The sequence below is a fragment of the Indicator indicator genome, chromosome 14 (assembly GCF_027791375.1).
Source record: "Indicator indicator isolate 239-I01 chromosome 14, UM_Iind_1.1, whole genome shotgun sequence".
NCBI lineage: Eukaryota > Metazoa > Chordata > Aves > Piciformes > Indicatoridae > Indicator > Indicator indicator.
Genome location: NC_072023.1, coordinates 22,402,858 through 22,428,762, shown reverse-complemented (window position 1 = coordinate 22,428,762; position 25,905 = coordinate 22,402,858). Strand labels below are relative to the sequence as shown.

The 25,905-nt window shown below is 42.2% G+C and overlaps 1 protein-coding gene across 1 annotated transcript in view; it reads right to left on the bottom strand.

The window, feature by feature from the left end:
- The window catches only part of SLC15A5 (solute carrier family 15 member 5), a 41,430-nt gene extending 22,088 nt beyond the window's left edge, over positions 1-19,342 (bottom strand). Inside the window, exons 1-5 of the mRNA XM_054387104.1 lie at positions 18,973-19,342; positions 16,492-16,714; positions 10,206-10,375; positions 5,834-6,054; positions 2,890-3,076 (exon numbers count right to left, since the gene is read on the bottom strand). Of these exons, the coding sequence (XP_054243079.1) occupies positions 2,890-3,076; positions 5,834-6,054; positions 10,206-10,375; positions 16,492-16,714; positions 18,973-19,342 (1,171 nt within the window). The remainder of the gene's footprint in view (positions 1-2,889; positions 3,077-5,833; positions 6,055-10,205; positions 10,376-16,491; positions 16,715-18,972) is intronic.
- Between the last annotated feature and the right edge of the window lie 6,563 nt (positions 19,343-25,905).

The following is a 25,905-nucleotide window of genomic DNA, read 5'->3' as shown; positions in this document are numbered from 1 at the left end:
ACTGGACACAGTACTCAAGGTGTGGTCTAACCAGTGCTGAGTACAGGGCAGAATGACCTCCCTGCTCCTGCTGGCCACACTATGCCTGATGCAGGCCAGGTTGCCATTGGCCTTCTTGGCCACCTGGGCACACTGCTGGCTCATGTTCAGCTTACTGTCAACCAGTACCCCCAGGTCCCTTTCTGCCTGGCTGCTCTCCAGCCAAAGGCATCATAAAATATATTAAAAAAAAAAAAAAAATCAGCAAAACACAGCCCACCAAAACTACAACCACCTCAAACTCCCACAACCAACCAACTATAAAACTGGGAAAAAGAAAAAAATTGTCACAGTTTTAGGGAGAAGACAGAAGCTCTTTACCCTTCCCCAAAGTAGTAAAAGAAAATGTTCCATACAGGATTGGAAAGAATTGCAAGTTTAAATGGAACTACTATACACAACTCTATACAACAATACAAAAATATATTATATATCATATTATAATATATTTTAATGATATAATATATAAATACAAAACAATACAAAATACACCAATTCATATTTAGCCTCGGTCCAGCTCTTTCCAATCTGGGCTTTACCAAGATCTCTCTAGGCCAGAACCTTCCCAAAGTCTTCCCCCAAGCCAGATCTCAATGCCCCAGGTCTCAAACCCACCCCCATACCTCTCTACCCTCCCCATGGCCCAAATGGCAATGAAGAAATTAGCTTTGCCCAGGCTGCTAGCAGGCTGCTCGAGGTCAAAACCCTCCCCCAAAATACCAAACAAGAGAAATTCTGGCTGGGAAAAGAGAGAGAGAGGAAAAGGCAGAACTGACTCTGCAGTCAGTTTATATAGAAGATAAAGATGCAATATTATGGGATGGAATAACAATTTCCCATGCCATCCCCCTTGGGACAGATGGACTATCCAGTCCTCTGGGAGGACCTCTCTATGGTTCCTTAACCCACAACACTAATCTGAGTTTATCAAATATCTTTTTCATAAAGACGCACAGATACTCAATGTATGTGGGAGACAACCTAAATTCACATGAAGACTTTAATTGTTTTTAAGATCATAGCTAACTTACAAATAATCCAACAGCTATAGAAAACGAAAAAAAAATAACAGATTATAGTTTTCATGTAGATGCTTATTACAGAGCAATCAGATGTTTCAGTTCAGTATTGTCCACATCCTTCAGCCTTGAAAACTCTTAGAGTACTGAAAATTTCCAGAAAACTATTTAAATGCCTTCCCCTTAGAAGGCTTGAATTAAAATATAGTTATAGGTTGGCTTATCACCAACAGCCTATTTATACTTCCAATTTTGCCCCTGAAAAATAATTGTGAACCTAATTAACTCTTGGCAAAAATATTGGCACTTAGAGGTCTACCATATTTGCAGGTGCAGTCATACACTTGGCTACCTAAAGCCAGGGTCTGTACTCACAGGTATTTTTGTGCCTCAGGTAATTTACCACCCTTAAGAGGAGGCTATTGTAATAAATGATGCCATTAAGACTAAACCACTACATATATTCTGCTGGTGTTCAACATAACAGGATAGAGCATTAGTACTAACTTGAAGTTCCCAGGGTTTGAGGGAAATTATTATCTGAAGGTGCTTTTTTTTTTTGTGTTTTAATGCAGATGTTATTTTAAAAACGAGGGTAATTGCAGCCTGCTGTGCTGCATGCATCTGGTTTGTATAAAACTTAATAACACTCTTAATTAGGCTAATTTAGTCAGATTAATACCTCTGTGTGTGTCGCTACTCGCTGTGTGCTTGCCATGGGGCACTGAATTAATAGTAGCACACTGAGAAAATAGTAGTTTATAAATATTTTTGTCTGAGGTTTGTAATGCAGACTGGAAGACAAAAAAAAAAAAAAACAAACTGTAGTAAGTTTAATGAGAGTATCTACAAAAGGGAATACTTTTAATTGAATACAGAATGGAAGCTGCTTTTCTGATTGTACTAGATGTAGCTGATATCAGAAGACAGATGAAGGGGATCTGTCCAGATCCTAGAGTATAAAGAGGTCAGGGTAATTAAAATGAGGGAAAAAAAAAAAAGAAAGGAAAAAGAAAAAAATCAAATCAGTGTCAATGAAAGGAGGTCCAGCCCCTGCTAAAGCCATCATTACTGTTAGGCTGTGAATTTCTCTGAAATGAGTGCCAATCTGCAAGACAGAGTTGCAACAGAGAAGGCTTCTTTGTACCACATCTATGAGAAAGAGATAATAGTTCACCTGGGGAAATTCCTCTTTACTTTAAGAGAGTGTTTGAAGATCTGGATAATTATCACATATTAGATAGTAAAATGAAAAATTCTAGTGCTAGAGAATTCTAGTGTTAGGGTTAGAGAGGAAGCTGTACCTGTCCAAGTAACCTTCCACCTGTGAAGTGCTCAGCTTAGTCAGTGGGAGAAGTCCAGTAATACACATCTTTTTGTTTTCACAGAATGTTAGGGGTTGGAAGGGACCTTGAAAGATCAGCCAGTCCGACCCCCCTGACAGAGCAGTATCACATTTCATTCAATTTCTCCCTGCCCACCTCTCCAGCCTAAGTCCTGCTGAATGGCAGCACCACCCTCCAGTGTGTCAGCCACTCCTTCCAGTTTTTTTTTTTTCCATCAGCAAACTTGCTGATAGTGCTCTCTGTGCCCTCATCCAGATTGTTGATGAAGATATTGAACAGCACTGGTCCCAGTACTGACCCCTGAGGGACTCCATAAGATACAGGCTTTCAACTAGACTCTGTCCCATTGATCCCAACTCTCTGACTTTCCTTCAACCAGCTCACAATCTACCTCACTAATTAAGATTTTTTTCTTATTTCAAACCAACAAACAAACCAACCAGTATATGTATAAAACCTGTAAACCAGATGTATTTTCTACTTACTAATGTAAATTGTTGGAGAATGTCCAGTGCCCTTGAAACTGAAGAGATAGGAGTTAATGCAATCCAAAATAGGAACAAGGATCAGTAGGGGCACGATGCTTATCACATTCATTGCTGCAACTGGCAAGACAAATCCACTGAAGTGCAGGTTGGAATTCATGGTTTGAAGATAATATCCTGAAGGAATCTACATGGAAGAATAAACCCCAATCCATCAGTATATAACCAGGTAAGATTTTGCATGGGTAAGATTTTTACTGTATTTGGAAATTTCTCCAACTCTTTTCCTTCTGAATAAGTCACAATAAACCAAGCATCTGCTGGCCAAAAGGAACAACCATCCATGAAGGAAGTCTGTCAGACAAGGACATTCTCCTGCTCTGCCAGAACATAACATTTTTCTTCAGTTTCACTTGCTCCTGAATTTAATAAATGTGTTCACTTGATGATACCCAGTTAGAACTATCAGCCAATATACTAAATTAGGTTCTGCCTAATCCTTTAGTCGCTTCTTGTAGACATTATTTAACAGAATAGAATTTCACAATGGCAAGATGCAGAGTTATATTGAGCTTCTGATTGTGTACTCAAGGTGGAAGCAATTTTTAAGACACTCTTGCCAGAACATAGCTTTAAAAGCTGCAGGGAATGAAGATTTGGCCTCAGTCTTAGAACCAGCTTAATGTAACTGATGGCCATATCAGCTATAGAGAGGAGTTCTTTTTATTTTGGGGAACTGAAAAGAGAAAAAAATTAATAATGTGATGAGGAAGCCACCAATGGCAGTCATCAAGGTACGTAATTATGTAGATTTGCAATACTGTCCCTCACTTCAAAAGCAAGTAATTCCTCCTACTTGTATGAGGCTCTGCAGAAGGTCGGTTGAGGTTATTAAAAAAACAAACAAACAAAAAAAAAAAAAAAAACACAACACCCAAATACCACCACAACAAAAACAACCAAAAAACCCAACCAACCAAAAAAACCCCAAACAACCAAAAAAACTCCAAATCACAAAACAATGTCTTCTACCAAGAAGTTGATTTTCAGTTGATTTCAGTTGATTAACTAAGAATTGCAATTTCATGGGTAGTAGACTGATGGGAAAAAAGAAAGAGAGGTAACTTGAGCAGTTCACAGAGTCCAGTCAAGACAGGGCTGGGTGTAAAAGAGTTTCCTTCACTCAGTTTCTGTTTTCAAAGATTTCTGGATCCCTGCAGCATTCAGCATGGCTTCAACATGACCGGTAATGCCAGATCCAGGTAGAATATTACTGCTTTATAGCTGTCTGAAAATTAATATAGCGTAAGTAACTGGGCTCATACAGAGTTTCTCATCAACAGTTGTAGTCAACACTACTCACTGGGAGTCTGTTCAGTGCTAAAGAAGTACTCAAATGATAGCTCTTAATAAAAATATTCTTCACCTACATTCCTCCTCCAAGTGAATATATAAATTGTAAAAGAGTGAGTAAGTGGCAACAGAACTACGAAAGATCAGAATTGAGCCAAATTTTCTTGGCTCCTTCTTTCCTCTGCTTATTGCAAATCAGCACTGACTTCTTAATAGGAATTAAAATATCATCAACATGAATCACAGGCACTGAAAGCTGTTAACTTAATAACATGGAAAAAAAAGTGCTATTCATCTTTAGAAAAGAAGAGATACTGATCTATGGTCTAGTCTAAGAAAGAGTAATAAACTTATTGGAAATTCTGCCAAAAGAATTAAAGTCATCTCTTCCAGCAGTGCAAACACTTACCTTTTCTAGATATATTCCTGGTTCTTACAGCCTCAATTAATGGTATCTGGTTCATTTCCATCTGGTCATTAAGACACAGCCTCAGCCACATGTGTGCTTTTGTTGTTTTGAGCTTTGGGGTCTGTTTGTTTGGGGTTTTTTGTGGTGCTTTTAAAGAGGGTGGAGGGATGGAGGGGAAAGAGGAGAAAGAATGAGGCAGATGGATGGGAACACAGGATGATCAGAGAGCATCTGGAAGGGCATGGGGCAGCAGTTTGGGCAACACTTTGTGCAGTCAAGGTGTGTAGACAGGGAGAGGTCTCTTCCAGCTCAACAGGTCAGACAGTCACAGGATCATAGGATGTTAGGGGTTGGAAGAGACCCCTGGAAATCGTTGAGTCCCACTCCTCCTGCCAGAGCAGGACCATAGAATCTAGTGCAGGTCACACAGGAATGCATCCACGTGGGTCTTGAAAGTCTCTAGAGAAGGAGACTTCACAACGTCTCTGGGGAGCCTATTCCAGTGCTCTATGACCCTCACAGTGAAGAGGGTTCCTCCTCTCTCCTGTGCCTTTCAGCTACCAAAGGATAAGCTATCTCAAACTTCTGCTTAGCTGGGATCATCCATACAGGAATGAACCTGGAGGAATCATCTCAGCTGAAGCAGCTTCTTCTCACATTTACATTTATATAGCATACACATATTCAGAAGTGGCAAGAGCCACATAGGCTGATAGAGTGGCTGTGAAAGGATTGCTTTCCACAAATAGAAATACACCCATTTCCAGTGTAGGCCCAACAGCCTCATAGTCCTGACAAAACAGTAGAAGAAATATGCAGCCAAAAGAGAAAATAAAGATTTTCTACCTCCCCATAGAAATAAGTGAACTTTTAATAAATTGGAATAAGAATTCTGAAGTTGTCTCTGATAAATGTAATATGAGAGCATGAGGAGCACAGGGCTCTAGAACTGTAAGCTTCTGTCAGTAAAGGTTCAGAGAAATAAATAGCAAGCAGTCACATAAGCTCTTTAATGAGTCTTGACCAGGTCAGAGATGAGGGGACAGAGTAAGGTATATTCTCAGGTAATTAAAAGCAAACTTGCTAGCAGAGCAAGAGTTAAAAGCCTCCTACATCTAGAGACATAGCAGCAAACACATCACAGTAGATTTCAACATTTTTCTTTAACAGCTGTGTACTCACCTGCATAATACACGTCCTGTACAGAATCTGGAAAGCAAACAAGGGGAAGAGCCTGGCAAGCAACTTTGTGCTCTCCACCTGAGTCTCACTGTAGTGCCCGCCCTGGTTTTCCTTGGCGTGATCTAGCCAGTGCGCGGTGCCCGCGCTGAAGTAGCGGTACCGCCCGCAGCAGGCTTTCAGCGCCGCAGCCATCACCCCAAACGTCGTCAGCAGGGAACTCTCTGCAAACAGACACAGCACACATTGGTATGTCCTCACCTGCTGCCCAAACTAACAAGACAAAACGCTTTGGGAGGGAAGAAGACAACCTGATATAGTCACCTGGATGTCCTTTGGGGGAAAAGGAAGGCAACAACAGTCTGGATTTGTTCCAAAACTTTCTCTTTTTGGAAGACTGTTCACAACCTACAATCCAGTCCAGCATCCACAGAGAAAAGTGCCTTTTGCTACCAGTAATTCAAACATCAGAGAATCAACCAGGTTGGAAGAGACCTCCAAGATCATCAAGTCCAGCTGATCACCCAACCCTAACGAATCAACTAAGATCATGGCACTAAGTGCCTCATCCAGGCTTCTCTTAAACACCTCCAGGGACATCCACCCCCCTCACCTCCCTGGGCAGCACATTCCAATAGCCAATCTCTTTCTGCAAAGAACTTCTAAGATCAAGCCTAAACTTCCCCCTGCACAGCCTGAGACTGTGTCCTCTTGTTCTGCCCCTGGTTGCCTGGGAGAAGAGACCAACCCCCTCCTGGCTACAACCTCCCTTCAGGTAGTTGTAGACAGCAATGAGGTCTCCCCTGAGCCTCCTCTTCTCTGGGCTAAACACCCCCAGCTCCCTCAGCCTCTCCTCACAGGGCTGTGCTCCAGACCCCTCCCCAGCCTTGTTATCCTTCTCTAGACCAGTTCAACTAATTGGCAGAGCTGGTTTAGGTCAGAGTAGTGATAATCTTTTGCTTCACCCTATGATAGAGGCTGGGTATTCACAAAAAAAAGGAATGAAACGCAGTAATGTGGTGTTACTGCTTTGCAAGGGCTTGAAAACAGTCAGTGCTGAAATCAGGAGGTACATGGAGTACCCCATGACAAGACCTGAGACAACTCAGCAATGAAACTAGATGGCTGTGTCCCGGTTTATCTGACCATAGTCATAGCTATCTCCTTTCATTTAGAATGGAAGATGTTGGGTAAATATTCTTTCTTATTGAAAAAAAAAAAAAAAACCAACAAACTAAAATAGACCTCAAACCTTGACATTTCTCCTGCCTTTCCTAATGGATCACCCTAGGCCTTCTTTAACATAATTTCAGTTGGCTGCTTATGAAACATTATTTTGTGTGAGGCATACCAGAGAAATACCTTATTTAGCTGTGTTTCTCAGCATGGGATTCCAGCAGATTATAAAATCTAGTAAACTAAGAAGATAAAGCTGCTGGAAGTTGTAGTTCAAAAAGCAACTTGAATGATACACAGATCTAGTTGATGTGAAGAGGGTTTTGCCAATGATGTTATTAGAATAAATATCTCACTCCTCCTTTAGGAGAAAACACTAAACCCCTAAGTGAAGTATTAGTGAATCAGATTACAAATCTGATCAGCCAGTAAGAGACAAATTTAAAAGCATAAATATTTTTACCAGGGTGCACTGTATAGATCAACATAATTCACTCTGTATTTGTATTCCTAATGTTTTCTTGGAAAAAAAAAATATATATTAAAGCAGTTTGCCTTCTCCTTTACACTTCAGCCCTTGGCTCTAACATTCTGCTACTTTGACCTTGATCTAATAATGAATATCTATGCTGCTTAACTACAATAAAAAGCCTACATTATACCCTAGATAGTAGATACTTTTTTTTTTTTCCCCTCAGCTCTGGTCACCTGCCAGTCCTCAAAATTATAGCAGTGGGAAGAAATGCAAATGAAGTCCATACTTGACAGTTAAACATAATTGAATGCATGATCCATATTTGAAGAATTACCTTAAAATAAAAAAAGGCAGCACATATAAAAATCATTTAAGGTCACTTCTAGATTTGAATTACAGTTCCAAAGAACTTCCAATTTCATGGTCTCATTGGAAGAAACAAAGTATGTTATCTTATATTTTGACTGAGGAGATACAAACTTTGCAGATGGTGGTGAAATGATTAGCATTCTGCAAGGACTTGGGGAAATACATGATCAATAAAACAATGCCCATAGGAAACACTTGATAAAAATAATAACAATTAAAAAAAAATTCTACTACTTCTGTTGATGGCCAAAACAGAAGTAATCTACACTTAGTAGAATTTAACTGGTTAGATGATAAACTACAGATTTAGTCCATATGAAATAATAGAGTTCAGGGATGGATAATAAAGAACTTTTTTTAACCTTCTCAGGTTGTAAAGGCTGTAGTAAGCCCCGGAGGGTCAATGACCATTCTTCTCCTGCAGAAGCTAGCTAATTTGATGCAGCTACATATTATCATGAGGCTTCTGGGTCACTACAGAAGGGATGCATTTCTTGGGTTCTATTTGTTTTGAATAAAACTCTCCAGTGGGATCCTCACTATAAAATTCCCAGGCACTTGATTCATGTATTCATTCCCTCACTGCTAACATATTTTTGTTCTGATTATAACATAAATGCTGAAATTTCTTTCAGTTTATGGAAAAATAACTGCAAGGTTAGAGCACTTACAGCCTTATGCAAGTCACCTAGGCTCCACTTATATTTCTGTGCTTAGCCAGTGGAGAGGGTTAGCAGCCAGCAGAGGCTTTGTAGAGCTCAGGTACTAATTGTTGAGGCCACAGAAGCATAAGGACTTCTTCAGTTTTAAAAATATCTGCATAGTCTAGACAGAAATTATTCAGAGCTATTCAATATTTCTAAATAATTTTCAAATGTGTGAATCCACATAATGTTAGAAGTGAAATAACAATAAGCATGAGATGTTTTGCAAGATAAAGGCAATTATAAACCTACTTTGCTTCTAGTGCGCATTCCTGTTTAGCTAGTGGCTAACCACGCTGCTTGGCTGCCCAGGTACAAGTTTATGTGAAGCAAGAGAGCATAGTTAAAGGAGAAAACACAAGCATGCTTGGTGCCTTAGCATAGGCACAAACTCTGCTTCAACTCACCAAAACACACTGGGCATAGGTTGAACCAGGCACAACAAAACACAGACCACCAGCAGCAAGCATATTACACTCCTTCCTGCACAGGCAAATGCTTTGACACATCACAGAATCACAGAATGTTAGGGGATGGAAGGGACCTCCAGAGATCATCCAGTCCAACCCCCCCTGCCAGAGCAGGATCACCTAGAGTAGATCACTCAGGAACGCATCCAGGCAGGGCTTGAATATCTCCAGAAATGGAGACTCCACATCTGCCCTGGGCAGCCTGCTCCAGTGTTCTGTCACCCTCACAGTGAAATAATTCTTCCTCCTGTTTCCATGCCTTGACAAGACAGAAAATGTACCTAAGTTACCAGAAGACTGCTTTCTACTTTTTCAAGCTATCCAGATTCTCCAGCCAGGTCTATCATTACAGAGGATGATGCTGTCTCTTATACACAGACCTTGTAAAGTTACACCCCAAGTCACTGACCTGCTGGAGAGCAGTGAAAGGGAAAGGACCTGGGGGTCCTAGTGGATGGAAGGCTGACCATGAGCCACCAATGTGCTCTTGTGGCCAAGAAGGCCAATGGCATCCTGGAGTGGATTAGAAGGGCTGTGGTCAGTAGGCCGAGAGAGGTTCTCCTCCTTCTCTACTCTGCCCTGGTGAGGCTGCATCTGGAATATTGTGTCCAGTTCTGGGCCCCTCAGTTCAGGAAGGACCTCAGGGAACTGCACTGAGTCCAGCACAGAGTCATGAAAATGATGAAGGGAGTGGAACATCTTCCTTGCGAGGAGAGCCTGAGGGAACTGAGGGCTCTTTAGCTTGGAGAGGAGGAGACTAAGGGTTGACCTCATTCATGTTGATAAATACATAAAGGGTGAGTGCCAAGAGGCTGGAGCCAGGCTCTGCTCAGTAATGCCCAATGACAGCACAAGGGGCACAAGGAGGAAGAATTATTTCCCTGTGAGGGTGACAGAACACTGGAAGAGGCTGCCCAGGGGGGTTGTGGAGTCTCCCTCTCCGGAGATATTCATGACCTGCCTGGATGTGTTCCTGTGACCTGGTATAGGTGATCCTGCTCTGGCAGAGGCATTGGGCTGGGTGATCGCTTGAGGTCCCTTCCAGCCCCTGACACTCTGTGATTCTGTGATCTCCAACCAAACAGGGCAGTGTTGCAGAAAAACTTGTTTAATTAGACAGGTAGATCTTTTCTGTGAAAATAATCTCTAAAGATGTTTCCTAGGATCCAGTTACCTCTTACCTGTTTTAGGTTTGTAAATCATTTCATCCCGCACCATGCGAATTGTGATCATAGCCATCAGCATGGACACAAAGGGGATAAGAATACCAAGGTTCCTGGCCACAGACTGCTGGATATAAGAGATGCTGACAAAGACAACTGCTGAATTTAAGTTAACCAGCCAGTAAAACCTAGTGCACACACCCAAGAAAGAGAAAAGTGGAGAAGCTGAATAATATAAGGCCTTTAAAGAAGATTAAAACATTAAAGGCATGGTGTAAGCATGGACAGCATCAATACAGCACACATTGACACAGCAATTAACACCAAATTTTACTTGGATTTTTCAGCTGCAAGACGTATATGATTAAAGTAACTGTGCTAAGGCAGTGAGTCAAATAAATTATCAATCTGGTACTGGAAATATTCTTGTGGATCAGACTAATTCATTACAGCAACGTTTGCCATTTACACATTTAATATCAGATAACATAAGTTTTGTCACAGAATCACCAGGTTGGAAAAGACCTTCAAGATCATGAAGTCCAATCCATCACCCAACACCATCTAATCAGCTAAACCATGGCACTTAGTTCCTCATCCAGTCTTATTTTAAACACTCCCAGGGACAGTGACTCCACCACCTCCCTGGGCAGCACATTCCAATGGCCAACCTCTCTTTCTGTGAAGAATTTCTTCCAACATCCAGACTAAATCTCCCCTGGCTCAGCTTGAGACTGTGTCCTCTTATTGTGCCACTGGTTGCCTGGGAGAAGAGACCAACCCCCACCTGGCTACAACCTCCCCTCAGGTAGTTGTGGAGAGCAATAAGGTCTCCCCTGAGCTTCCTCTTCCCCAGCTCCCTCAGCCTCTCCTCACAGGGCTGTGCTCCAGACCCCTCCCCAGCTTTGTTGCCCTTCTCTGGACACATTCCAGCATCTCAACATCTTTCTTAAACTGAGGGACCCAGAACTGGACACAGGACTCCTTGAGTGTGGTCTAACCAGTGCTGAGTACAGGGCAGAATGACTTCCCTGCTCCTGCTGGCCACACTATTCCTGATCCAGGCCAGGATGCCATTGGCCTTCTTGGCCACCTGGGCACACTGCTGGCTCATGTTCAGCTTACTGTCAACCTGACAGTGTATGCAACATCACCACATCACATACTTGAAGCTTAAGAGAAAAATGTCTTAATGCTACCATCCCTTGTTCAAGAAATACCAGAATTGAATTTATCAGAAGAGAGCCTTTTCCATTAGCTGCAAGGTTCATACTGAATTTATGTTGGCTTCTGAAAACATCATGCTGAGGAGGTTCCCCAACATAATGTACTCTAAGAGAGCTTTTGGCAGTAGAAGTGCATCCCAAGTAGGTGCTGAGCCCCTCCTGTGCACAGAAGATATTGAAAGGGAAATCCCATGCTCTTGGAAGCAGATGGCACCTCAGTAGTGATAGGCTTTCCACAGTTTGGAACTCTTAACAGCAGTACAATAAATATGCTTTAAAGAATCATAAGGATAGCAAAAAACAACCCCCCAAAATAATGCATTTCCCTGATAGGATGCAAAGGGATAAATATTTATTGTCTTTATCCTAGCAAATGAGTTTATACCTGGCAGAGTCAGGAGTACACTGTCATCATACTTTGCCCCTTGGATTCTGATGCCTGCCTTACAGACTAGACCATGAGTTCTAAAATTCAGTTGTTTCTCACCCTGCTAAGGGATGGGAGGTGACCACAGGGCTGTGCAGCAGTAGGCATGGGAACATTCTCACACAGCTTGCTTCACAGAACCCATGGCAAGTGGGAGAAGAGTACCCTGGTACACCACCAGTTAAAGTCAGTGCCGCTGGTAGGACTAGGGGATATGGATCCAAGCTGGAGGAGGGGAGATTTAGATTAAACATTAGGAAGAAGTTCTTCACCATGGGGGTGGTAAGACACTGCTCATGTTCAGCCTACTGTCAACCAATACTCCCAGGTCCCTTTCTGCCTGGCTGCTCTCCAGCCACTCCGTCCCCAGCCTGTAGCACTGCATGGGGTTGTTGTGGCCAATGTGTAGAACCTTGCACTTAGATGTGTTAAATCTCATGCCCTTGGACTCTGCCCAGCTGACCAGCCTGTCAAGGTCCCTCTGCAAAGCTCTCCTAGCCTCCAACACTTTATCACCTGCTCCCAACTTGGTGTTGTCTGCAAATTTACTAATTGTGGACTCTTATCTCCTCATCCAGATCATCAGTAAAGATACTCTAGGATTGTTTCACTGGAGGTAGGAACCTCCAAAGAAAGCCTGAGTGCAGAGAATGCTTTTGTTTTTCACCACTGTACTCTAAGACTAACATGTAAATCTCCCGATCTCTCAAGAAGTGAGAAGGAAAAAACCCAAGGTGTTTTGGCAATCCCTGTGGGCCAAGCAAGAAAGATAAACTAACCTTAATGCACACATTGGAATTTTTGGGATTGGCTCATATTACACTGACAGCAGCAGATCAGAACCCATAACAAAGAGAAGCACACCCTGCTAGCTCTCATGTACTGCAGCTAGCTAATATTGCAATATTTGGATTTGCACTATGGAAAGCATCTCAGAGATCCCAGGGGGGTGTCTTTGTATTAGTTAAACACATCAAACCAAGTATCATGTCCAGCTTCACAGGCAGCACCTCGTTTTTGAAGCTTCACCACTCTGAGGTCTCCTCACAATGAGAGCCAAACGCCAGCTCAGGATGTTCATTTCAAGAATGCAGTCCAGATACAAGCTGAAGTGCTATCACGACGTGCCTATAACAACCTAATCCTCCTCTTATAACATTGTACAGAAATGTAATGAAATGGTATGGAGCTCTCTGAAAGGATAAGGTTGGGGAAGAAAAAACAACCCAAAGGAGCAAGAAGGCAGCTTGCAAACCCCCTGAGCTCACAAGTGTTCAGAGAGGCCAAACCCCACCAGGTATCACCTGTGCAGCCTGAAAAGTACTTCCCTCTCCTGCCTCCTTCCAGGCAGGCTCTTTTCCCACACCCCTCTCTTTTTGCCACCACTTTGTTTTTCATTCAGTTTGTTTCAGAGAGACCTCAGAGCAGTCTTGGAGTACCTGAAAGGGGCCTACAAAAAAGCCAGGAAGGGATTTTTGACAAGGGCTGGGAGTGGCAGGACAAGAGGGAATGGACTGAAGCTTGAGGAAGGCAGATTGAGACTGGAGATGAGGAAGAAATTCTTTAGAGTGAGGGTGGGGAGACGCTGGAACAAGTTGCTCAATGAGGTTGGGGATGCCCCCTCCCTGGAAGTGTTCAAAGCCAGGCTGGGGGGGAGGTGTCCCTGCCCATGGCAGGTGGTTGGAACTGGATGATCTTTGGGGTTCCTTCCAACCCAACCCATTCTGTGAGTCTGTGAGCAGAAAAAAAAAAAAAAAAAAACCAAAAACCAAAAACCAAACCAAACCAAACAAAAAAACCCAACCCCCCCCCAAAAAACAAACAAACGAACAAAAAAAAACCCAAAAAAAAAAAAACATTTTTAGAAGACAAAGTAAATTTTTGTCCAGGATAATAATAGAAACTGATCTACAGCATATGGAAAGAAAATTTGAGAAGAGAGGAGAGAAGAGAGAACAGAATAAATACTGAGGGTCCCATGTGCTGTGCATTCTATTACAGTAGATCACAACACTGACAGCTCTCATCCCTAGTCTGGATTGTGCTCTTTGCTCACATTCTCTGCTCCCATAGACAATTCAAAACACTATGAGTTCTTCACCTTAACTAGAAGCCTTTAGGGAAACCGTTCAGCAGAACCTAAGCACTTTTTTCACCTAGCATTGGCATATTCTGTTTATTTGAAAGGTCAGAGCCATAGTTCATACTAGAGTTCAGAATTAGGCCCTAAATGCACAAAACTATCTTCCTCATGGATTGAATTAGACAACAATTAATTACAGAGGCTCTTAATCCAGCCTTGAACCCAATAATTCAGGTTGTTTAGATAGAAGTTGCCTAAGAATACCCTCTCAAACTCACCAAGAATACGCAGCCATCTCACTTTACATCATTTTAAAATTCAATCCTGTGACAAATACCAAGAGAAAACAGCCTGCTATGAAAAAAAAGTGATTATATTCTGGGAAGTTAATGAGATTAAGAATGCTAAGAATGAATGCCCCATTTTTTAAATCTTAGATTGCACTCAAACAGTCTCTCCTTGGATGCTGCTGCAAAATTATTCCTTTTTTTAAACTGCACATATGCCTTCCTTGATATTTCCAAAGTTCCCAGAGCTGACCCATTTGGACTCCCCCAAGGACCTTTTTATTCATATTTTATCTCCTTTTGTAATCAACACTGAGAAATGTCACTTTGATTAAACACAATTCTGAATGGCTAAGACCACAGTACAATAAATTCTCCAGAGCTATCTTTCAGAACAACTGATTGCTCTCCAGTCTTAATCCCCTAGAGTCTTATTTAATCAAAATGATGTTGCTAATTAAGGTTTAAAACTCAAAATAGACCAAAAAGGAAGGATTATTTTTTAATTTTTTTTTTAATCTTCTCTCCTATGGGCAGGTCAAGGAGGTAGAATCTGCCCTAAGAAACTAAACAGTTCCATCCACCTTTGGTAAATCTGCCTTATTCACTAAAGTTTGGATTTAATTCAAAACTCTTTGATATTAACATAATTGGAAGAAAAAAAGAATGGCCAGGAAAGCCATCTCCAAATGAGGGGAGATCCAATTTACTAAGATCTTCATTGATTCTTCAGCATTGCATTGTCAATATGCTAATGTGCTCAGTTTTTATTTTAATAACTGTGCATGTATAGGGAAAGGAGAGCTCAGCTCTGGTGAGGCCACACCTTGAGTATTGTGTCCAGTTTTGGGCACCTCAATAGAGATGTGGAGGTGCTGGAGCCAGTACAGAGGAGGGCAAGGAAGCTGTGAAGGGCCTGGAGAATAAATCTGTTGGAAAGTGACTAAAGGAGCTGGGGATGGTTAGTGTGGAAAAGAGGAGGCTGAGGGTAGACCTCATTTCTCTCTACCACTACCTGAAAGGATGTTGTGGAGAGGTTGGTGCTGGTCTCTTCTCACAGGTAATTAGTGAGAGAACAAGAAGGAATGGCCTCAAGCTGCACCTGAGTAGGTTTAGACTGGACATTGGGAAAATCTTTTCACAGAAGGAATGGTCAGGCATTGGAATGTGCTGCCCAGGGAGGTGGTGGAGTCACCAACCCTGAATGTGTTTAAAGGTGGTTTGGATGTGGTCCTTGGGGATACAGTTTAGGGTGAACCTTGTAGGGTAGGGTTCTGGGTTGGACTTGGTGATCCTGAGGGTCTTTTCAACCTGAACATTTCTGTGTGAAAAAGGGGCAGTTTAGGGCTTTTTTCACCCTGCCTTGAAGCAGGAATCTGCAACTACTTTGATCCTCACTCCACAGTTTATCCAGATGTCTATAGCACACTGTATGGTGCTACAGATGTGGTAAATAAAGGCAAACGTATCATCAGAAATGACCTCTCTGACACACTGGGAGAAATAATTACTATATATATATATATAAATAAATAATATAAGAACCATTATAGAAGCAATTTTTCCTCAATTTTCTTAAAAAGTATAAAATACTCCAACTATAACACAAATATCAAGCAGTTTAGCTGATGCCCAAACTTCCCAGCAACGGATCTGAAACAATTCAGCACACCCCTACCAATGAGCAGTTAGAGACTAATAGCAATCCTCAGTTGCAGCAAATCAGCAGGCTTTACTGCTAAAAAAAAAACAAAAAAAACAAAAAAACAAAAAAAAAAACAAAAAAAAAAAAAAAAAAAAACAAAAAACAACAAACCTACTCCAATATAAATTCTAATACAGAACTGAATTTTGCCATTGTTAGTTAAGGAGTAACAGAAAAACATCCTAAAGGGATATCCATGTTAAAGGTAGAAAGCCATATGAAATATGCTGCTCTAACAGCAATTAGATTGTCAACTCTCTGAGCATTTGGGCAAATCAGTTCTCCCTAATTCTAGCGGAAGATTTCTCTAAGAGGCCAAAACAGGTGGCCACCTACTAGTCCTAGCAAAAGGAAAGGAAAGAATTAAAAAAAAAAAAAACAAACCAGGAAAGGCTTTAACAGAAATTGCAGTAAACTTTTGAAAAAGCTAAATGTTTTACAGGTAAAAAGCAAACAAAAATCCACCAAACCCCCAACATTTAACATCTGTAGAATCTGCCTTGTAAGTCAGGAGTGAATTTCAAGGCAATGCTCTATCATTCCCAACAGATATTTAGCTGACATGAAGTTACCAACCAGTTGAAAAAAGAAAGAAGTTCCTTTGGTCCACAGTCCTCAAGGTGGTAGGCACTTAGTGGGCAAACTATAGCTCTTATGCCTCCTATTCCCAGACTAGCTGTGAGTAGTGCAAAGTAGAATACTACTTTCTGCTCCCTTTTGGTTAGCGTATGAAGAATATGACGTCTGTCAAAGTAAACATCTTCAAAGGGGAATGCCACAACAGGCAGCAGTGCTGTGCCTGGAATTGGAAAGAAAATTGTCATTGGCAATGGATTAATGTTGGACTGATGAATAAGACATTTTTTAAAGCAGTTATGTTGAAAAGACAGATCAAAAAAAATCAAAGATACACGACAGAGGAATGCAAAGAGAGAGAGTCTTAATTTTGTAGACAGGCAGAATCTTTCTGTATGCCAATATATAGAATCATAGAATTGTCAGGGTTGGAAGGGACCTCAAGGATCATCCAGTTCCAATCCCCCTGCCATGGGCAGGGACACCTCACACTAGATCAGGTTGCTCAGAGCCACATTCAGCCTGGCATTATAAACCTCCAGGGGTGAGGCTTCTACCACCTCCCTGGGCAACCTCTTCCAGTGTCTCACCACCCTCATGGTGAAAAACTTCTTCCTAACATCCAGTCTAAACCTACCATCTCCACTGCCTGCTTATAGAGAGTAGTAGCTCTCCATTTGCCAGAGTGCACCAGTTAAAACATGTAACATCACCTGACAAACCATGAATCAACCATAAAACCCCCATCCCATTGTGGACTGTAGCTTTTATTTGCATCTTCTTGAAACCCCAGAGCTGTAATAGGAATCATAAATGAACAAATAAATTGTAAAAAGGTTTCTGGAATTTTTTTTCTCTTTTTCTTTAGCTTCAAGGAAAATAGATGATTTTCAGAAACTTTATGTACAGAAGTACTGCCCTAAATTGCATTTAGCACCTTTAGCATGCAAAGCAAGTCTCTCAGATTTAATTTGCTATGGATTCTGCAAGTTGCTACTGGAGACTTAAGTTCAAAACATATTGAAATGCCAACAGCACCAACATCAGCCATGAATAAGACAACAACTGTACATCAAACCCTAGTATGTCAGTAATGTTTAATGATCTAGCTCCTAAGAAACAAAAGTTCTGGTCAAAACAATACCCAAACACCTCAAGTTCTATTTGTGTTACCAGTCTTACACTTCAAAATAGGCGTTGCAAGGACAAGTGGCAGAAGAAGATGCCAAACCAGACGCCCATGGGAGAAACAATGGAGTGTAATAGCAATCATTTTCCCAGGCTGCTTGTGCAATGGTTTTGCAGCTCAAAAACGTCTCAGGAATGTTTTCCTTAGTCACACATCTAAACAAAAACACAGCTGCCTGTTGCAGAAGTCAGACTTGCCTGTGCTCAACAACTGGGCCAAATAAAAGGGGTCTAACACCTCAGTTTAGGCTGGCAAAGTAACTACCAGCTGAGAGATGCTACAGAACATCGTGCTTGCTTTGAATTGCGCTTTTATGGAAAAGGCCTCCAGAATAACACATGGGGAAGATTCAGAATGTGCTAAGAGAAAGCAAGCTCTCAATACATGTATTAAAATGAAGCCTCTCTACTTAAGGCAAGGTTTGTTTGTACTGGTATGTGCTTAAATACATCTTTCCCTCTGGCCCAAATACAGCAGTCAAACACCTTTACATACAGTGAAGTTTTACTACCAACAGCTGGGAAACAGTTTCCCAACTTTCTCAAACTACCTTTCTGCCTAAAGCATCACATTTGCACCACACACTAATAACATTAGATGCTTGTTAAAGGGACCAAGTTTAAGAGCTGAGGATCCATCTGTATTCTGAGTAAGCCACTTTAGAGTCAAGTTTGAGCATCAACTATCCACGAGATAGGCATGCAACTGTTTCTTGGGCTTGTTCTGGCACTGCCTCACAAAAATAATGCAGTGTAGGGGAGAAACTAAGTAATTAGCTGTTAGAGAAGGCAGGCAACAGAAACACAGCATGTTACAGATTAGAACGGACTTCCAGACAGACACCATCAAGTCCAACCCCCCTGCCAAACCAGGATCACCCAGGGTATTCTGCACAGGAATGCACCCAGGTGGGTTTGGAAAGTCTCCAGGGAAGGAGATTCCACAACCTCTCTGGGCAGCCTGTTCCAGGGCTCTGTCACCCTCACTGTAAAGAAGTTTCTCCTCATGTTGAGCTGAAATCTTCTGTGTTCAAGTTTGTATCCATTGTACAGTGCACCACTGAAAAGAGCCTGGCCCCCTCCACTTGACACCCACCCCTCAGATACTGATAGACATTGATCAGATCCTCTCTCAGTCTTCTCAAGACTAAACAGCCCCAGGGCTCTCAGTCTCTCTTTATAAGGGAGATGTTCATGACTGGAGAAAACTGTTAGATCTCAAATACAATGCCCAGCAAGAGGCTTCTGCAACAGAATCACTAAAACAGGAAACAGTCACCAGGGTGCACCTACCTAGGATGTGAAAAAACATGCAGATGCACACAATCTTGATCCTCCCAACAAGGCATTCAGCAAGCCAGCCAACCAGTACTGGTGTCAGCATGGAGGTGCCCACAAAGCACATATTGACAATGGCTGCCTGGTAGTTACGATAGCCAAGCTTGACAGTGCAGAAGATGATCATGTTGCAGACGATGCCAAAAAACGTGAATCTCTCACACAGCTCCACCAGCAGCACACAAATAGCCTCTCGGAGCTTCTTCTCAGGTTGGGAAACATTTCCAGCATGCTTGTTTCTCCCAGGTAACAGCCCTTGCTCCTTGTCAGCCATGTGGTTCAGAAGCTGCTTCTCTTGCATATCTCTTCTGTCCACATCAGGCATGCTTGTCTTTTTTTTTTTTTTGAGTACTACTGAGCAGAGAAGCTTAAGTTACAGGCACACTTCTGCTCTCCTCCTCTGCAATTAGCAAATGGTTAAGACTTTCGCTTTGAATTCCACACTTCACTACTACAATTTCTCTGGGCACCCACCTGTCACTTTTGTGACATTACATACAGGATCAAAGAGTATTAAAAAAAAATAAAATAACAATAATGAAAACAAATCAAAGGTTTGTAGTGACATTTCACCTTCTGAATTTAGCAACGCTCAGGAACTCAATCAGTTTTGTTTAATTATTCCATAGTGGATTGACATCATTTATTAGGTAATATATTTCTTGTTTGCCCCAGAAATATATTACCTAATAAATGATGTCAATCCACTACTCTATGTGCAACTGCATCTGCATGTTGAAGATAAAGTTTTAAATAGATGTGAAAGCTAACACATTCAGCAGAAGCCAAATAACAGATCAAGAAAATAATTTGGTTAAAATAATCTGATATTTTAATTAGGCAACAGGTGAGAAATTGCAAGCAATGGTAAAGAGAATTATTTTTTTTTAAGGTTATCAATATCTAATCATTATTAGATTTCTTGTTATTTTTGATTGAAATTCAAGTAAAGGTAATTATAAAAATGAGTAATGCTGCTACTTTTAAGTCAGAAAAGTAAAATTTAAAAGAAAATAAGTTGAATGTATTAGCAAAGAAAAGATAAAAAGCAACCTAAACCAGAAGTGTTTCTCTAGCCAGATATTGCACCATAGACATGATTATCATAAGGGGTATAGGCATGGATGATGATGATGTGTTCTCTCATATCAACCAAAAGCAGTCACAAGCTTGAAAGGAAATTAGGAAGAGCCAAACTTACAGTGCTTTATAACGGTTCTGCAGCCTTATCCACAGAGAAGGTTGCTGATTTCCCAAAGCAGTTTCTCCATTTTGAGGAGCTCATTAAGATCACTTAACACCTCTTTGAAATATTCCCAGCTAAGAGGGAGAAGCATACCGAATGTATGGTGTGCAAAAGATCAGGTCTGCTTCTCTAAGCAGAGCCCACAGCGTCTCTGATGACATTTTTTGAGACATAGCCTTTGCTGTTTGTTTCCATCTGTCTGTATAACTGCTCAGATTTTTCAGATCTGTTTAGCACATGACAACTCCTACACCCCAAAACAGATGGACAATAGTATATAACCAGAATGGATCAAGACAGATTCTAAAATTACACCCCAAAGATAAGCAACTGGGATTCAGATGTGAAGCCTGGAAGCACTACAGCTTAAATACATGCAGCAATTGATTACTCTCTAAAAATAAGTATGAAACACCTTTGTTTTGTTTTGTTCCAGTACAAATCTAAAGCAAAATCTCAGGCAACAAATGAACTTACAGTTTTCAGAGACATCCAGCTGGGGAGGAAAATGGCTACAACTTGTAGCATGCCAAGGACTACTTCTGCCTTCTGATCTGTAACTACTAAAGCAATCTTCATTTGAATGCACCTACCAGAGAAATCCAAGCTAGAAATCACTTTCAACTCAGTTTAGTTTCTGCATCAAAGACTAATGAAGCCAATCCCAAATCAAAACAGGACAGACAATAGTATTTTAATTAAAAGGTGCATATATCCTCTGGTACATGAAACTACTGTTATCCTAACTCTTCAAAAAGAACATTTTCATTTTTTAAAGGAAATACAACTGTATTTAGAATCAGACAGACAACATCAGGACAAACACACTTTGCTTCTATAGATATCTCACTATAAAATAGTCTGTGTTTCTGCAAATTCTTTTGCTTCAAAGAAGGCAAAGTTTACCTGTTCTCATGGGGGCCAGCAATTCAAAGTGAATCATATCAAGGAAACTGGTAGAGACAGCAAGGTTACTAGACAGGATGGGTGTCTCTTAGTCCTCAAGTGGTTTCATTTACCCTAATTTGGTGTTACAAGCTAGGGAAAAGGAGCAACTGAGCCTTTTAAATACCACAGAAAGCAGGAGGTGGGTGCTTCTCATTATTCCTTTTTAACTGCCTTTGCATGTGACTAATACAGGTGTGCTGGATATGATAGTCACAGATCACAATCAGTACATAAGCTAACATGTTCAATGCTAAAAGAAGATACAGCCGCATAGAATAATATGATCTTTAATGATTTTTTTTTTTTTTAATTACTTCTGCATTGGTGGTGTATCTAATTACCTGACATGGTTTTAGTTGGATTCTGGTTTGTATTAATGTAGATAGAGGTTTATATATACTGAAACAATAGATTATTGTATTAATAGAGAGAGGTTTATATATACTGAAACAATTGGAAAGCAGCTGCACCAAATAGCTGCTATTTGAAAATCCAGCCCTTGTGGCAGTACTTGGCATTATCCTGGAGAGGCAGCCCAGGTGAACCTCGTGAGGTTCAACAAGAGCAAGTGCAGAGTTCTGCACCTGGGCTGGAGCACTCCTCACTATCAATACAGACTGGGGATTGAGGTGATAGAAAGCAGCTCTGAGGAAAATGACTAGGGGTGCTGATGGATGAGAAGCTGGACATGAGCAGGCAGTGTAAGCTTGCAGCCCAGAAGGCAAATCACAGCCTGGGCTGCATCAAAAGATTCGTTGCCAGCAGATTCAGAGAGGTGATTCTACCACTTTGCTCTGCTCTGGTGAGACCTCACCTGGAGTGCTGTGTACAGGTCTGGAGTCCTCAATACAGGAAGGACATGGAGCTGATGGAGAGGGTCCAGAGAAGGGCCATGGATACGATCAGGGGGCTGGAGCACCTTTTCTGTGAGGACAGGTTGAGGGAGCTGGGGGTATTCAACATGGAGAAGAGAAGGTTCTGGGAAGACCTAATAGCAGCCTTGCAGTACCTGAAGGGGGCTACAAGAAAGATGGAGAAAGACTGTTGACAAGGGGCAATGGCTTCGAACTATAGAAGAGCAGATTTAGATCGGATGTTAGGAACAAGCTCTTTACCATGAGGGTGGTGGAACACTGGAACAGGTTGTGCAGGGAGGCGGTTGAGGCTCCTTTTCTGAAGATATTGAAGGTGAGGCTGGACAGGGCTCTGGGCAACCTGATTGAGTTGAGGATGTCCCTGCTGACTGCGGGGGAGGTCAGCTTGGATGACCTTCAGAGGTCCCTTCCATCCTGGATTATTCTATGATTGTATGATTCTACTTCTGTCTGCAGCTAAGGACTTTGAGTAGATACATACACACATACATATATATATATATATATAAATAAATCTTCTTTAAAGGATGTCTTTCAAAGTGAGGCAGTCATCTCTTGAAGAGAGGTTTATGAAAATACTTGTTGTCACATGATAGTTTCAGCTCACTAGAGGCCTGGTCACTAATAAGAGATTGCTGTTCAGTACTCTATTCCCCCAAGGCAGAAGGTTACTTCTACTCATATTGGAACCTATAAATTAGCATTAAGCAAATAAATTAAGTTGGACAGGCTGGAACTAAATTTTTCTCCTAATTTTGTCTGACAAGTGCCTGTTGTCTGTTATTTTATTTTTTTTTATTAAGGGGGTACCTTATTGAGGTTGAAGGGGTAGAGCTTCAGTGTTCAGCACAACAGTCCTTCTAGCTGAAAGGTGGTGGTGCCTCTAGAACTCTCTGCTCTACAATGTTTTAGCCAATTTAGTTCCACTTTAATTATTTTAAAGAACATGAGAGACGTGTTACCTTTCATCATACCAACAGCTGTGGCTCCTGCTACATATCAGGGGTGGAAACATAATTGACAGGGACAGGATTGACAATGCGACAAAACAATTTTGACATCGTAAATAAAAAATTACATGGGTCACATCTTTCTGGTTAGCACTGGATTCCTGTTAACTTGCATGGGTGGAGAGTGACTGCTGACCCGAGGACTGCAATTTGAAAGTCAGAAGAAAGGTGGAGCAAAAGCTCTGGGCGTGGGCATTGCCAAACAAGCACAAACCAGCTGCGGTTTTGCTGCTAGATGGTGTAAACACAGGCTCAAGATGGTACAGGCTGCCCAAGGGGGTTGTGGAGTCTCCCTCTCTGGAGATATTCAAAACCCTCCTGGATGGGTTCCTGTGTGATCTGCTCTAGCTGATTCTGCTCTGGCAGGGGGGGTGGACTGGATGAGCTTTCGAGGTCCCTTCCAAAGCCTAACATTCTGTGATCCTGGGATTAACACAACAATTACAAATTGCCAGTCTTTTGAAGCATTAAAAATAGGTACTAGAAGTTGTGCTCTTGTACAGGTTGGAGACAACTGCCCAGTTGTGAATGTGTTTTGCAGGATTTCAAAAGATCTGTAAGGACAGAATTGAAGTATAGAAGGGGTAAAGTATCATAAGAGAGAAAAGAAAAGAAAGAAAAGAGAAAATCTAACTTATAGTATGAACTTTCTTTGTCCTTTTCTGTGAACTTTTCTTGTTTTTTTTTTTTATCCTTTTTTTCTCATCTTTAGCTGTCACTTCATATAGTGTATTATTTCCTGTGTCCTATGTCCTCCTTCATAGGTGAATGAAAAAAAAAAAACCAACCCATATCCAAACCTCCAAAATTTAAAATTATTTCCTCAGTTAACCATTTTCACAGAATCACACAGAATCACAGAATTAATCAGGTTGTAAATAACCTTCAAGATCATCCAGTCCAGCCTATCACCCAGCACCATCTAATCAACTAAACCATGGCACTAAGTGCCTCGTCCAAACTTTTCTTAAACACTTCCAGGGATGGTGACTCCACCACCTCCCTGGGCAGCACATTCCAAGGGCCAATCTCTCTGTGAAGAATTTCTTCCTCACCTCGAGCCTAAATCTCCCCTGGTGCAGCTTGAGACTGTGTCCTCTCCTTCTGCCCCTGGTTGTCTGGGAGAAGAGACCAACCCCCACCTGCCTACAACCTCCCTTCAGGTAGTTGTAGATGGCAATGAGGTCACCCCTGAGCCTCCTCTTCTCCAGGCTAAACACCCCCAGCTCCCTCAGCCTCTCCTCACAGGGCTGTGCTCCAGACCCCTCCCCAGCCTCATTGCCCTTCTCTGGACACATTCCAGCATCTCAACATCTTTCTTAAACTGAGGGGCCCAGAACTGGACACAGTACTGAAGGTATGTCCTAACCAGTGCTGTGTACAGGGGTACAATGACCTCCCTGCTCCTGCTGGCAGCACTACTCCTGATCCAGGCCAGGATGCCATTGGCTCTCTTGGCCACCTGGGCACACTGCTGGCTCATGTTCAGCTGCTGTCAACCAGTACCCCCAGGTCCCTTTCTGCCTGGCTGCTCTCCAGCCACTCTGTCCCCAGCCTGTAGCACTGCATGGGGTTGTTGTGGCCAATGTGTAGAACCCAGCACTTGGACTTGTTGAATCTCATGCCCTTGGACTCTGCTCATCTGTCCAGCTGGTCAAGGTCCCTCTGTAGGGCCCTCCTACTCTCTAACAGATCAACACCTGCTCCCAGCTTAGTGTCATCTGCAAACTAACTGATGATGGACTCAATCCCCTCATCCAGATCATCAATAAAGATATTGAACTGGATAGGACCCAACACTGATCCCTGGGGGACACCACTAGTGACAGGCTGCCAGCTGGATGTGGCACCATTCACCACCACTCTCTGGGCTCAGCCCTCCAGCCAGTTCTTTACCCAGTGCAGAGTGCTCCTGTCCAAGCCACAGGCTGACAGCTTGGCCAGGAGTTTGCCATGGGGGACGGTGTCAAAGGCCTTGCTGAAGTCCAGGTAGACGCTCTTGCTTTTGTGGCCAAGAGAGCCAATGGGATCCTGGGATGCATCAAGAAAGGTGTGCCCAGCAGGGCTAGGGAAGTTCTTCTACCTCTCTACTCTGCCCTAGTGAGACCACACCTGCAAAACTGTGTCCAGTTTTGGGCTCTCCAGTTCAAGAGAGAGAGAGACCTGCTGGAGAGAATCCAGTGGAGAGCCATGAGGATGCTTAGGGGACTTGAGCTTCTCCCCTATGAAGAGAGACTGAGAGCCCTGGGGCTGTTTAGTCTGGAGAAGAGAAGACACAGAGGGGATCTGATCAATGTCTATCAATATCTGAGGGGTGGGTATTAAGTGGAGGGGGCCAGGCTCTTTGCAGTGGTTCACAGTGAGAAGACAAGGAACAATGGATTCAAACTTGAACATAGAAGATTTCAGCTCAGCATGAGGAGAAACTTCTTGACAGTGAGGGTGTCAGAGCCCTGGAACAGGCTGTCCAGGGGGGTTGTGGAGTCTCCTTCTCTGGAGACTTTCCAAACCCACCTGGATGCATTCCTGTGTGGACTACCCTAAGTGATCCTGCTCTGGCAGGGGGGTTGGACCTGATGATCTCTTGAGGTCCCTTCCAACCTCTGATATACTATGAGACTGTGATACATCCACAGCCTTCCCCACATCCACCAGGTGGGATTTTAGTAATTTCTGCACTGCCTCCCCCTGCATTCTCGGGGTACTCTGGCTGCTGTACAGACAGACTTGAATCAGAACCAGGACAGACTATGACAGTGCTTCTTTTGGATTTGACAGCATTCGAAACCTGTACCTGATGCTTCCAAAG